We start from the raw sequence: 13,894 nt of genomic DNA, 5'->3' as shown, positions 1-13,894 counted from the left end.
ATGCTGATTCCCCAAGACTGGCATTAACACTTATCTATTTAGTATTAGAATGAAATGATGGGAAAACAATTCATGATGCCGAACAAATCTATCACCTGGTGTCTCAACCAAATATACTCTGCACATTTCTGATTTCCCTCTTGCAGCTGCAACAGTACATCATTAAAAAGGTCTTCATTGTTTACAAACTTGATCCAAACAATACCACTGCAAAAGAAATTAAATATTAGTCATGTTACACATAGCTAAAAAACTTAAAGCAGGGACAGCACAAAGTCTGAAAAAACTCAAGATTCATTGAACCCATGTTTAATGCTTGATACAGCCATAACTTGGAAAGTGTCCTCGGTATAAATTCATATGCAGGTTTATTTCAGAACTTGCTTCACTTTTACCAGACAGTAGGAGACAAAAGAGGAGAACTTTTTATTTTAAAAAGTAATTAAAAATATTTGGGCTTTGCTGGAAAGACCAGAATTCAATGCCTTTCTTTCACTACCCTTCAGGCAGTGATGGTGATGAACCATCTTCATGAAAGGTTGAGTAAAGGAGCAAAGAGGTCCTTCTGCAGTTGTACAGGGCCCTAGTGAGACCACACCTGGAGTATTGTGTGCAGTTTTGGTCCCCAAATTTGAGGAAAGACATTCCCACTATTGAGGGAGTGCAGCGTAGGTTCACTAGGTTAATTCCCGGAATGGCGGGACTGTCGTATGTTGAAAGACTGGAGCAACTGGGCTTGTATACTCTGGAATTTAGAAGGATGAGAGGGGATCTTATTGAAACATATAAGATTATTAAGGGATTGGACACGCTAGAGGCAGGAAATATGTTCCTGATGTTTGGGGGAGTCCCAAACCAGGGGCCACAGTTTAAGAATGAGGGGTAGGCCATTTAGAACGGAGATGAGGAAAAACATTTTCACTCAGAGCTGTGAAGCTGTGGAACTCTGCCTCAGAAGGCAGTGGACGCCAATTCCCTGGATGCTTTCAAGAAAGAGTTGGATAGAGCTCTTAATGATAGCGGAGTCAAGGGATATGGGGAGAAGGTAGGATGATTGTGGATGATCAGCCATGATCATGGTGAATGGTGGTGCTGGCTCAAAGGGCCGAATGTCCTACTTCTGCACCTATTGTCTATAAATTACAGGTGTTATGAGGAACCTCCCACAACAAGGATGACATTGGATTGACCGAAGAAATGATGATATATTTCCAAGTCAGGATGGTGTGACATGGAGGGGAGCTTATAGCCTGCAGTTGTTTGTGTACTAGATACTCTGATCTCAGCAACAGATGGCATGGATGTGGAAAGATATGCCAAAAGTGGTTTGGCGATTTGTTGAAGCGCATTTTGTATAACGACAGAGCGATGGAGTACAAAGAAATGGAAAAACTGACCATATAGGATGGTAGGAGATGTACTAATCAAGCAACCTATCCTTCCATCCAATGATGTCAGTCCTAGCTCGTCCTTCTCAAGGTCAAGGTCAATTTCAATTACACTTCTCCATATCAATTTCACCCACCAGCTATTTCCTGAGACTGCCGCTGGTATGTTTTACCATCTCACTTGCAAGCTGCTCAACAATTTTTGATTGTAAAACTGCATAATGATAAAAGGTATGGGAAGAGGATGGATCATTCTAATTAGGATTATTTGTCCACATGGAGAGAGTTGTGAGATAAATGAAGAATTTCTGGAACGCAACTTCCACACATTTTAGTTCCTCACAGCCCAACTCAATGTTCCCCGGGCTCCCTTATCTCCCACCTAAATAACTTTTTTAAAATACATCTCAAAATCTACTTCTTCATACAAGAATTTGGTCTTTTCTTCTAACTCCGAGTATTTATCTGCTTACTCTTTTTTTTTTTTAAACCTTTCTCTGTTAAGTGTCTTTTAGCAACACACAAAAAAAAGAAAATCTAACCTGAACTTCTTGGGTCCAAATGCCTCATGAAAAGTAGTAAGCCTTGCTTCTGCTCGTAAAATCTGGAATTTTTGATGAAATGGATAAAATGAGCAATTCATATTTTCCTTGACCAAAAAATAATTATGAAAAAGTTTCTTTTTATTACCTCTACCAGCCACATAGCTTGCTCATCAGTCAAATACAGAGACTTTTTATCTTCTTTCTTTTGACTCTGTAAACAGTAGACTGCCAGTTAATAACTTTTACACAAGAAGCTAAATTAAATAAAGCAGTGTGCAAAACTCACCCGTTTTTTGGCATAATTTAACATTTCCAAAGTTGTTTCGAAAGTTGGCCAAGGAACATCCAGACAGTATTTAACTACAAATTGATCGTCCTGGATGCAAAGGGAAATTAAACACAGCCAATCAGAAAAAATACAAAATATAACCAACTTTACTTTTATATTGTAGGTAATTACCTGGACTTTGCGCAAGTCTGCTTTTGCTTCTTCAACTATGTTCTCCCATAATGATAGATCAGAATCTCCTAAAGAAAGCGAGGCTAGATTCTCCAAAGCTATATTCAGCCTGACTTTGTATACCAACTGGAAAAAGAAAGTTTCTGCACTTATTAAAATATTGACTTTCATTTTTTCACTACAGCAGAATTCAAAGTTCATTAAAGCAGAGCTGACTGCTCAAATGTATTAGTGATTACATTTCTTACATGGTTGCTATACTTTGCTTACTCACAACACAAAACTGCCTGGAAAGGGCAAAGGAATAAATGAAGGCCATTACTTTAGTTAAAGATTTACTCATCAGCTGCTTGGAAACAAGTTTTCTCAGGAATTAAAATAATACAAAAAGGGGGACAATTTCTCAATAATGTACCCGGCATTTCAAAGATAGAAACACTCCTAGTTCTATAGATGCTATGTACCTTTTTTTTTCATGACACCATGCTTAATTTTTAAGGCTGTGAATGGTTCTTGAAATTTGGTATAAACAATAAGGGTTAAATGTCTTTTGCAGTTCTTCAATACAAGCTTGGATTCTCCAGAGATTGTCAAATACTTGTCAGGATAGTCAAGTGTACATGATCAAACAGCCATTTCTCATGAACAACAATGTTAGAATCATTACATACTAACCTTACCCCTGTATTCTCGCATAACCATCACTGCTAGGTCTGCACTCAACTTTCTCAAATGCACACCTCTCCGTAGCCCTTCCACCCGTTCCTCACCAATTTGTTATTTTAAATTTTAATGTACATCTCTACAAACAAACTTACTTCCACATCCAAACCAAACTGTAGAGCAAATTTCTCTGCTTCCTCGAATTTATGCTTGTAGAGCAGGCGACTGAGTCTAAAGACACAGGTCATGAAATGTGTTAATAGCATAACCAATCTAATTAACAAAAACAAGAGAAAGAAAAAGCTTGTTGTTGGACACTTATCAACCAAATTATGTGCTGATGTAATATTTAATAAGTGACAAAGAACATTGGCATCTGCAACACCAATATACAGTTCCCTTGAATCCACCAATGACCACAAGAAACAGGAGTAGCAGTACACTAAAACATGCGATTCGACAGCAAGATCACATCAACAATTGAAAACATTTTTAAATTCTCGCCCGCGAGCCCAATGGTACAAACTGTTTTACCACAGTAACTGCACCCTCTAAATTACTGCACAAAATGCCAAATCATATTTCCTCTCCCAGACAATTAAATGCCAAACTAAACAGCAAATCTCACCATCCTCACAAATTAATTCAGCATTTGTAGTAAAGCAGATATATCCTGTATCTCATGTGTGTCATACAGAAACACCCAGGAGAAAAAGCTGCTGAAGTGTTCAAAATCGTCAATGTAAAATTCAACTATTCAGTGGTCATGGATATCTTGGAGTGTTTTCACAATGACATTAAATAGACATTGTACAATACCAGGTCGAGTCAGCCTGCTCTCAGGTCGTTGTAGAATAAGATGTGGTGGGGGGAGGTGGGAAGAGAGGAGGGGTTGAGGAAAGGGAACAGCGAAAGATGCTGGAGTGGAGGGAGAGTGGCTAGTGCAAGGAGTGGATAGGAGAGCAGGACCCAACAGCAGATTCGGGTCAGTCACAAAGTAATGAAGAAGCTCAAAAGAGAAGGATCAAGTAGGACAAGGATAAATGAGTGCTCAACAGATGCAAAGAAAAAGACAGGCATTAAGGTTTTTTTAATTTCCTATTAACTGTTTTTTATTATTGATGTTCAATGTAGTTTTATGACAGTCATTTTCTATCTTTATCAGTTTATTTCTTACCTATTTTCTGGCAATGCTTCAGTTAAACATCTCATTGCAACTGCTGAAGTGACTCCTTCAGATGAACTAATATTTCTGAAAGTAGAAAATTACTACATGTAAAGACACGGCAGAGACGCGGGTTCAATCCAAACTAGGGCTGTCTGTACGGAGTTTGTACATTCTCCCCATGACCACGTGGGTATTCTCCGAGATCTTCGGTTTCCTCCTACACTTCAAAGACGTACAGGTTTGTAGGTTAATTGGCTTGGGTTTGTACACTTGGTATAAGTGCAAATTATCCCCAGTATGTGTAGGATAGTGTTAATGTGCAGGGATCGCTGGACGGCGGTGGGCCGAAGGGCTGTATCTCCAAACTAAACTTAGTTGTATTTCATTGATTTTGACAATACTTTAAAAGAATGACAAACACAAAACAAAAATTGTAACACATGTACACTTAGTCAATTTATAATGTACAATTGAAATGCAATATAAAAGACTTTGAATATTTCTACTGGTAAATATTTTCCTACCGTTTCTGATTTTCATAAAGTCCTTCCAAAATGTATATAGAGTCCTGTATGAAAAACAGTACAATACAAATCAAGTACGAAAGCTTAAACTTGACCGGTTTAATCTAACAATCAAGTCAACTGCAATGTAGTCATGAAGTGGCAAATTACAAACTTTTCTCTAAAGTCCCTCGAGCAGATCTCACCTGCATCGCACAAGCAATAGGAGGGCATAGAGACAATTGTGAGAAAATAAAATATCAAACACGTTAGCAAGATTTATTGCATATTATTTTGTAATTATGAATGAATAAGTTTATTGGCCAAGTATGCATATACAAGGAATGGCCTTGGTGCTCCGCTCACAAATGACAACACAAACGTACAGTTAACAATTAAGAATAAAGCATAAACACTATCAAAACAATAAGGATACACCATTACGGTCTAAACATGTAGGTGAAAATAAACCAGAGCAAAAAAGAGACTACAGACTTTGGTTATTGAGTAGAACTATCACTGGTGTAAAAAAGCTGTTTTTATGCCTGGCTGTGGCTGCGTTGACAGTCCGGAGTTGCCTTCCAGAGGGAAGTGCTTCAAAGGGATTGTGGCCAGGGTGAGAGGGGTGAGAGATGATCTTGCCCACTCGTTTCCTGGCCCTTGCAGTGTACAGTTCGTCAATGGAGGGAAGGTTGCAGCCAACAACCTTCTCAGCTGTGCGAATGATCCGTTGCCGCCTCCGGATGTCGTGCTCGATGGCTGAGTCAAACCACACCATGATGGAGAAGGTGAGGACGGACTCAATGATAGCAGTATAGAATTGGACCATCATTGCCTGTGGCAGATTGTGTTTCCTCAGTTGCCGCAGGAAGTACATCCTCTGTTGGGCCTTTTTGACTGTGGAGTCGATGGTGGCCCCCCATTTAAGGTCCCTGGAGATGATGGTTCAAAGGAACTTAAATGACTCCACAGATCTGACTATGGTGTTGTTGATGGTGAGTGGGGGGAGGGGAGGGGGATCTCGTCGAAAGTCTACAATTAGTTCCACTGCCTTGAGAGCATTGAGCTCCAGGTTGTTGCGATGGCACCAGGACGCCAGTTGTGTCACTTCCCATCTGTAGGCAGATTACTCCCATCCTGGATCAGTCCAATCAGGGTAGTGTCATCCGCAAACTTGAGGAGCTTGACAGAGGAGTCTGTGGAGGTGCAGTCGTTGGTGTAGAGAGAGTAAAGGAGAGGGGAGAGTACGCAGCTTTGCGGAGCTCCTATGCTGAGGGTCTGCGGGTCCGAGATGTGCTTTCCCAGCCTCACATGCTGCTTTCTGTCTGTCAGGAAGTTGATGATCCACTTACAGAGGGGTTCAGGCACAGTCAGCTGCGAGAGTTTGTAGTGTAGTAGCTCTGGCACAATGGTGTTCAAAGCAGAGCTAAAGTCCACAAACAGAATCCTGGCATAGGTCCCCTTGCGGTCTAGGTGCTGGAGGATGAAGTGCAGGCCTAGATTGACTGTGTCGTCCACCGATCTATTGGCCCTGTATGCAAACTGCAGGGGGTCCAGCAGGGGGGTATGTAATGTTTTTCAGCTGGGCCAGCACAAGTCCTTCAGGGGTCTTCATGACTACAGAGGTCAGTGCGACAGGTCTGTAGTCATTAAGACCAGAGATCCTTGTCTTTTTGGGTACAGGGACAATAGTGGAGACCTTGAAGCAGATAGGGACAGTGCAGGTTTGCAGGGACTGGTTGAAAATGTCTGTGTAGATCAGTGCCAGTTGTTCGGCACAGAGCTTGAGGGTAGAAGGGGAAACATTGCCCGCTTCCTGGAGATTTCCGGGTTTTCTGTTTTCTGAATAGCCTCTCCACCTCCGCAATTTCTATTGTTAAACTGGAGTTATTCTGTGAGGATGTGCAAATTGGTGATTGCAGAGGGGTGTGGGGGGGGGGGGAAGGGCCAGTCTTTGCAAACTCCAGCCAGTCTCTGAGTAGGTGTGAATTGCTGCTTGGGGAGGAGTGGGTTGGACGGATCCAGTCTTTGCAAACTGGAGTCAGTCTTTGAGTACGTGTGAAGTGGTGATTGGGGGTGGGGGTCCCAGGGTTCTGTTTCTGTTTCTCGAACCTGCGGTAGAACGCATTCAGGTCGTTGGTCAGCTGACGATTGTCCAAGGAGCATGGGGTTTTCCTCTTGGAGCTGGTGATTTCTTACAAGCCCTTCCAAACTGAAGAAGGGTCATTAGCTGAGAACTTGCTCCTCAGCTTCTCAGAGTACCTTTCCTTGGCAGCTCTGATTCCTCTTCTCAGCTTGTACTTGGCCTGCCTGTAGAGGTCCCCGCTCCTGTTGGCCTCATCTTTTGACTGGTGGAGCTGTCTGAGTTCTGCTGTGAACCAGGGCTTGTTGTTGTTGAACCAGATCCGTGGGAATGCAACTGTCCTCGCAAAAGGTGACATAGGATGTCACAGTATCTGTGTACTCATCGAGACTTGTGGTTGCTTCCCTGAATTGAATATGCAATTATAGGAATGAGAAAATGGTTATAAAATTATGAATAAATTCCTGAATAAACAAATTATAAAATGGGCATTGTTTATTGTTTTGCAGTCAACAATGTAAAATTAAATGCATGATAAATTGATTGCAAACAAATTCATTCGTAAACAGAAAACAAATTGTTCTTACTTGGAAATGTAAAGTTACAATAATTCTTAGTGACTTACTTCAAAGTGAAAAGGTAGTTTCAAATTACTGAGGATATATTCCTGAGCTTCCCTTACCTGACCAACATCTGTTTGAACCAGAGCCGAAACATTTGCCACTTCCAAAGAGTACAGTAGTTTCATTGTGGGCAATGAGTAAACCACGAGGTTTCTCATCTGTAAATAATCACACAATCATATTTCACTTAAATTTTGGGAACAAAACACTAGAACTTTGCTGAAGTTACCTCTGATTTAATTATTATGTCTTTCAAAGCACTTAAATTTGGATTGATGTTCAATAAGAATACATTTCACAGGGCAACAACCAAGCATCAGTTGAAAACATTGGGAAACTACATAAAATTTTACCTCGTTGTTCACTGGGACTGTCAAAGCCACAAGTTTCAAGTTAGCTATCCCTTGCCTATGAAGAGATAATATTAAATTAGATATAATTCTGTATCAATAACTACTTACATTTATTAACACCACCTTTAATGCTGAAGAAATATCCCAATGCACATCAGAGGCATGCAGAAAAAATGCTGAGGTACATGGAGGCACCAGGAGAAATAACTATTTGCTTGGACAAAGTGTACTTTTTAAAGGCAGAGGATGGAAAGATGTAGGTAAGGAATTGCAGACCTTGGGGTCTACATAAATGATGATACATCTAATAATAGATGAAAAAGGAATAGAATTTTACAAGAGACTAGAGTTTGAATACAAAGAATATCACACACACACACCCTATAAAATTGCACAAAGTGAATCAGCAGATATACTGCTTAATAGCAAGAGGTTTTGCTGACAAAGTTCGATGGAAATGGACAAGAATGATGTTCACAGTAATGTAAGCAACATGTATGATTTGGTAGTATTGACAATCTAAACCGTCTATTTTCTATACTTTTAAAAATCCATGGGTAGCATTTCATGAAGATTGCATGTCCGCAATAGTGTGCATAGTCTGCTTGTCCTTTTCAACTCTCACTCAAAACTTCCAGTGAAACATGCTAAATTAAATCTTTATTTCCTGGAAACTCAGTAACTGCAGTAAATATATTCTTCCGAACTGCTTCAATTTGATAGCAAAGCAGAGCGAGAATTATATCATCAGCAGTAACCAAAGATTGTTAAGGTTTCTTCAAATAATCCAAATCATCTGCTACATTCTGGAGGAAAAGAAACATTATTTCATGTGACAAAATTGATTAACTGAATTGAAAAGTCTAAAATCACTAATACAAGCCAACATTACAACATCAGCACATTGTTTTAATATCGTACTTGGTAATAACAGCAGAATGGCCCTCTGTAGTCACAAAAAAATCTTGTATTTGAACCGAGGGCCATGACCAGATCATGACAAGGGCATGGGCATCCCACATACTGAGGACATACTGAAACAAAGAATTAGGCCATTAGAATTTATTTAACAGACAGGATTTAAAATAAGGTAAATCAGTAAATATTTAATTTTGTTTAGTAGTCAATTAAACTTACAGTGTCGTCCAGGATAAATATTGTATCCCCAAGAATTTGACAGTTCTTAACACCTATATTTAGAAAAAAATCAGTTTGAATATCTTGATTGAAAAAGTACGAAAGATAATTAAAAACTTTGTTTTGAAAAATTAATGTTCCTTCCTTCCTTGCTCCAACCATAAAAGCTACACAAAAAAGACGAGTAATTTTAATACAAACCTCATGGTTGTTTAGTACATTTTTAACCTTCAACTTGTTTAATTTTAATTCTTGCAAACATTACATTCTTACACTTTCATTTCAACTATAGACTGAATGAGATCATCAGAAGACTCAACAGAACAGCAAGTTGTAAGATACTGAGACATTTTAGAAGCACATTGAGCAGGCTAAATATAGTTCGAACACCCATAAACTTTTCCTGCAAATAAATCCCTACATGAGCCATCAACATTTTTGAAATACTAAATGCATTGCAGTGTTTTTCCATCTAGAATTACATGATAAAACAGGACCTTCACTGTTTTACCAAGCATACAACCACATATCTGCACACATTTTGCTGCACAGGGGTGATGGATTGTAAAAGACACACCCAGCAGCAAGTGCAGATAGATACAATAAAAGCAAATGTACTGGGAGGCTGCTGGGCAGAGGGAACACTCCCAATTCACCTCACAGGACTTGGAGCTGTACATTAATGCCAAAGATGCATGGAATGAGATCTTGTACGAGGTCTTGAGAAGGGAGGATGTTGAGTGGTGACAGATGATCCAGTTAAGAGGTTAGGGGGAGATAATCATGGTGATATTCTGCCAAAGCAACATTACCCACACCAGAGAGCAACACTGCAAAATGTTTTCTGATCTTAGCAGACATGTCACGGTCAGATACCTTCATTTAAAGGAAAACACACACACACCAACATGGCTAACTCACATAGAGGTCAGGCATTCAAGAGGCAACATATGATATTTACTGATGTCCTTAATCTTCACCATTTAGGCAAATCCAATAAGAATAGGAGGGAGGCATCATGCACTGAATGAGATGGGGATGTTAACATAGCAAAAAAGCATAATGGTGGGGAGGAGCCAGTGCTGCAGATAACTGGAAGTCAGTAGGATGTCAGCTATGTGGTCCAATGTTTCATTCTGATGACAATATCCACACTGAGATCTTAGTCAACGCATATCCTCATTGACATGTTCGTGCTGCATCAACTTGAAGAGGTAGATTTTTAATCTGAACAGTCCTATCATGCTTTGCTTTTGCAGCATGATGATATGCCTGAGGCTATTTCCTCTTCAGAGAAGGGAAAATGTAATGAATGATTTCATTCATATGTATAGCAATTGATTATTTGCAATATTGGCACCCACTTCCCAGTGCGACCGTTTTGAAGACCACAAATTATTTTGCCAAAATAAAGAGGCTCGTTAATTAAGCGACATGAATTTGAGAAAGCAGAACAAATCCCAGTGTTAGCTGATAGATCAGCTATTATTATTTAAAGCACAAGGAGGCATAAGGAAACATTATCCAAAAAAGAGTCTCTAAATATGCACCAAGGTCCCCCTGAAGAATTGATAATTATGTTAGATGTGGAGATTGCAACAGACTCGTTTCTCATCAAGGAAAATATCATTAAAGGGACAGTGTGAATAATACTCATTGCACAAAACAAAGAAATAAAACGGTCAGCAAGTTATTACTTTAAAAAATCGGTTAGAATGGTAAATGGTTTCCAAAGTGATGCTTCAATATATTTAAATTTTATTTACCTTTCATTATGGATGAATCAACAACATGACTGGCCTCCAATTCCTTGACATCATTCATGTTCCATGTTGACAATACACTATCACCTGTACCCTGAAACACATTACATATCAATATAATAATTTCTCTGCTGCAGATATACAAAATTTCAGCAGGGAAAATAAAACCATACAAAATAGATCTATTTATAAGAAGGTAATGAAACTACAAAGGTTATTTAAACATATTACTGCAATTGCTTTTTGCACTATGCATATTTAAGTGAAGTTTCCATGCTCCTGTACTTCTTGGGTGAAGTGATGATAGGTGTGGGAAATTTAACCTGGGCAAGTAACTGTAGCTGATGTGCCAGTAGTGGAGGCCTCAAATGTTTAGCACATGCATGGAATACTGAACAAGCAAATTGTTAAATCCTAGAAAAATTATTGAAATCACCCAGAAAAGGGCTCCTCTGGAACTAAACTGATTTACAACTGCAGATCGCCTATTCTCTCACGGAGTTGTATATTGACACTTCTGATCTAATGTGCTCAACTTTTTCCAGAGATTATCTTCTAGTTCTGATTTATAATAACAAAAACACATCATACGAAACAAGGCGTATAAGAAAATAACTGCAGATGCTGGTTCAAATCGAAGGTATTTATTCACAAAATGCTGGAGTAACTCAGCAGGTCAGGCAGCATCTCGGGAGAGAAGGAATGGGCGACGTTTCCGGGCGAAATATGAGGTAAATATGGCCCACCGGAAATTGGAGGAACAGCACCTCATATTTCGCCTGGGCAGCTTGCAGCCCAGTGGTATGAAACATCGATTTCTCCAACTTTAGATAGTTCCTCTGTCCCTCTCTTCCCCTCCCCCTTCCCAGATCTCCCTCTATCTTCCTGTCTCCACCTATATCCTTCCTTTGTGCCGCCCCCCTGACATCAGTCTAAGGGTCTCGACCCGAAACGTCGCCCATTCCTTCTCTCCCGAGATGCTGCCTGACCTGCTGAGTTACTCCAGCATTTTGTGAATAAATACGAAACAAGGCAATCTACACCCAAAGAAGCCACCTTTTTTAGTGAAAGTTTTCCCAGCTGTAACCAGAACAAAATGCTGAGAAGCAACTGGAATCAATCGGTGCAGATCTTTCACTAATTACAATAGATAACTGCAAGAACCCTTGCAACACATCAAATGCTCAATGATTTCACTCTGTGGGTACAGATTTGAATTTATAAGCGTTTAAGTAATTTGCCCATGCACTGTAGAGTTTAAATCAGAAACTTCCAATTCAGATCACTGTTACATAGAATACTTTATTGAGGACCCTGAAAACAGTTAAAGGTGACAAATAACTAATGCCAAATCTAAAAGAAGATCCCACTTACCCCAACAAGCAGTTTAATATTGCGTTTCAAACTAGTGATCGCTGCAAAGGTACAGCCAACTGTGTGCTTATCTTCAGTCTGCACAAACCTAATCTTCATTTGTTCCTTCAACTAATATGAAGAGAAAATACATTTTGAAATTAACTGCAATATACCTTCAATATAGTAGTATTAAAAGATAATCTTTAGAAAATCTAGAGATCTTACAGTTTTTATAGCATTGAAATCCTTCATCTCAATTGCTGTAAAAAAAAAAATGCAAAGCATCATAAATAAATAGTACTGAAATTTTAGAATTACTATATATACATCTATATACTAAAACTCTCGTATGTTTCTGAACTACAGCCAAAATGGTACACGATAGCGCGACTATTTTAGGCCCACCTTACCGTCGTCCCTTTGGTGCTAATGGAAGAAGTTTCGTTGAAATCGGTGTTATATTTTTAAAGTTATTCACATTTTAAAGTTTAAATCTATCTCCTCGGGAGGAATGGATGGGGAGGATAAGGGGGGTTGAGGGGGATGGAGTGTGGGGAGAGGGGAAGGGGAGCGAAGGGTGGAGGGGGAGCTGCACCAACGCAGGAGAGGTTTGGGCCCAACTTGGTCTAGTATATATATATAAATATAAAACTAAAACTTTTTTTTTAATATATATATATCAAAAAATACTTTATTCAAGTAATAAATATTTGCTTACAAAACATCTTTTATAAACAAACCCATCCGACATTTCCGGAGGTTACACATTCGATACGGGCATTCACTTCCAAATTTACAGACATTTACCCAGTATGCCTTATTTGGAGGGGCGTCTCCACCACACCCTGCCCCCCATGTCCAGCAGCGGAAGGACCCTAGACTGTGGTCCTCCCCCACAGGGCCTTGGCGTTGGCTGCACCGAGCTTCAGTGCGTCCCTCAGCACGTACTCCTGCAGTCTGCAGCGGGCCAGTCGGCAACATTCCTTGACGGACAGATCGCTCCGCTGGGAGGTCAACAAGGATCGGGCAGACCAAAGAGCGTCTTTTACCGAGTTGATGACCTTCCAGCAGCACTCGATGTCAGTCTCCGAATGCGTCCCTGGGAACAGTCCGTAGATCACAGAGTCCTCTGTGACGGAGCTGCTCGGAATGAATCGTGACAGGGACCCCTGCAAACCTCTCCAGACTCTCTGTGAAGAGGTGGGCCACCGTCTCCTCTCCATAGCAGCCGTCCTGAGGGCAGCGTGCGCTGGTAGTGAGGTTCCGGCGGTGCAGGAAGGATCTGACTGGGAGGGCTCCTCTCACCGCCAGCCAAGCCAGGTCTTGGTGCTTGTTGGTGAGTTCTGGCGATGAGGCATTTTGCCAGACAAGCTGGGCAGTCTGCTCTGGGAACCACGCCACAAGATCCATGGAGTCATTCCCCTCCAGTGCCTGCAGGACGTTCCGTGCTGACCACTGCCCGATGGACTTGCGGTCAAAGGTGTTGGTCCGGAAGAACCTTTCCACGAGCGACAGATGGTGCGGCAATGTCCAGCTGACTGGCACATTGCATGGCATCTGCGCCAGACCCATCCTTCGCAACACCAGGGACAGGTAGAACCTCAGCAGGTAGTGGCACTTGGTGCCCACGTGCCTTGGCTCTACGCTCCGCCTGATGCAGCCACACACGAAGGTGGCCATCAGGAAGAGGGCGACGTTGGGCACGCTTTTACCCCCGTTATCTGCCAACTTGTGCATTGTGGCTCGTCGCACCCGGTCCATCGCCGACCCCCAGATGAAGCAATATAAAACTAAAACTGAGTTGGAGAAGACAGATGCCATTCAGTAGAAACATTCAGGAGGAAGCTTGGAA

General features: G+C 40.8%; 1 protein-coding gene across 4 annotated transcripts in view; it reads right to left on the bottom strand.

The window, feature by feature from the left end:
- kntc1 (kinetochore associated 1) overlaps positions 1–13,894 on the bottom strand; it is a 110,763-nt gene that overhangs the window by 79,519 nt on the left and 17,350 nt on the right. For all 4 annotated transcript variants that reach the window (XM_078421676.1, XM_078421675.1, XM_078421677.1 and 1 more), the window contains exons 7-21: positions 12,268–12,302; positions 12,061–12,171; positions 10,690–10,780; positions 8,924–8,976; positions 8,708–8,820; positions 7,787–7,841; positions 7,493–7,591; positions 4,749–4,792; positions 4,234–4,308; positions 3,212–3,287; positions 2,394–2,519; positions 2,220–2,309; positions 2,079–2,144; positions 1,931–1,992; positions 96–207 (exon numbers count right to left, since the gene is read on the bottom strand). In XM_078421676.1, the coding sequence (XP_078277802.1) occupies positions 96–207; positions 1,931–1,992; positions 2,079–2,144; positions 2,220–2,309; positions 2,394–2,519; positions 3,212–3,287; positions 4,234–4,308; positions 4,749–4,792; positions 7,493–7,591; positions 7,787–7,841; positions 8,708–8,820; positions 8,924–8,976; positions 10,690–10,780; positions 12,061–12,171; positions 12,268–12,302 (1,208 nt within the window). The remainder of the gene's footprint in view (positions 1–95; positions 208–1,930; positions 1,993–2,078; positions 2,145–2,219; positions 2,310–2,393; positions 2,520–3,211; positions 3,288–4,233; positions 4,309–4,748; positions 4,793–7,492; positions 7,592–7,786; positions 7,842–8,707; positions 8,821–8,923; positions 8,977–10,689; positions 10,781–12,060; positions 12,172–12,267; positions 12,303–13,894) is intronic.

Source organism: Rhinoraja longicauda, chromosome 25 (assembly GCF_053455715.1).
Source record: "Rhinoraja longicauda isolate Sanriku21f chromosome 25, sRhiLon1.1, whole genome shotgun sequence".
NCBI lineage: Eukaryota > Metazoa > Chordata > Chondrichthyes > Rajiformes > Arhynchobatidae > Rhinoraja > Rhinoraja longicauda.
Note: the sequence above shows the minus strand (reverse complement) of the source record. Positions and strands in the feature narration are given on the sequence as shown.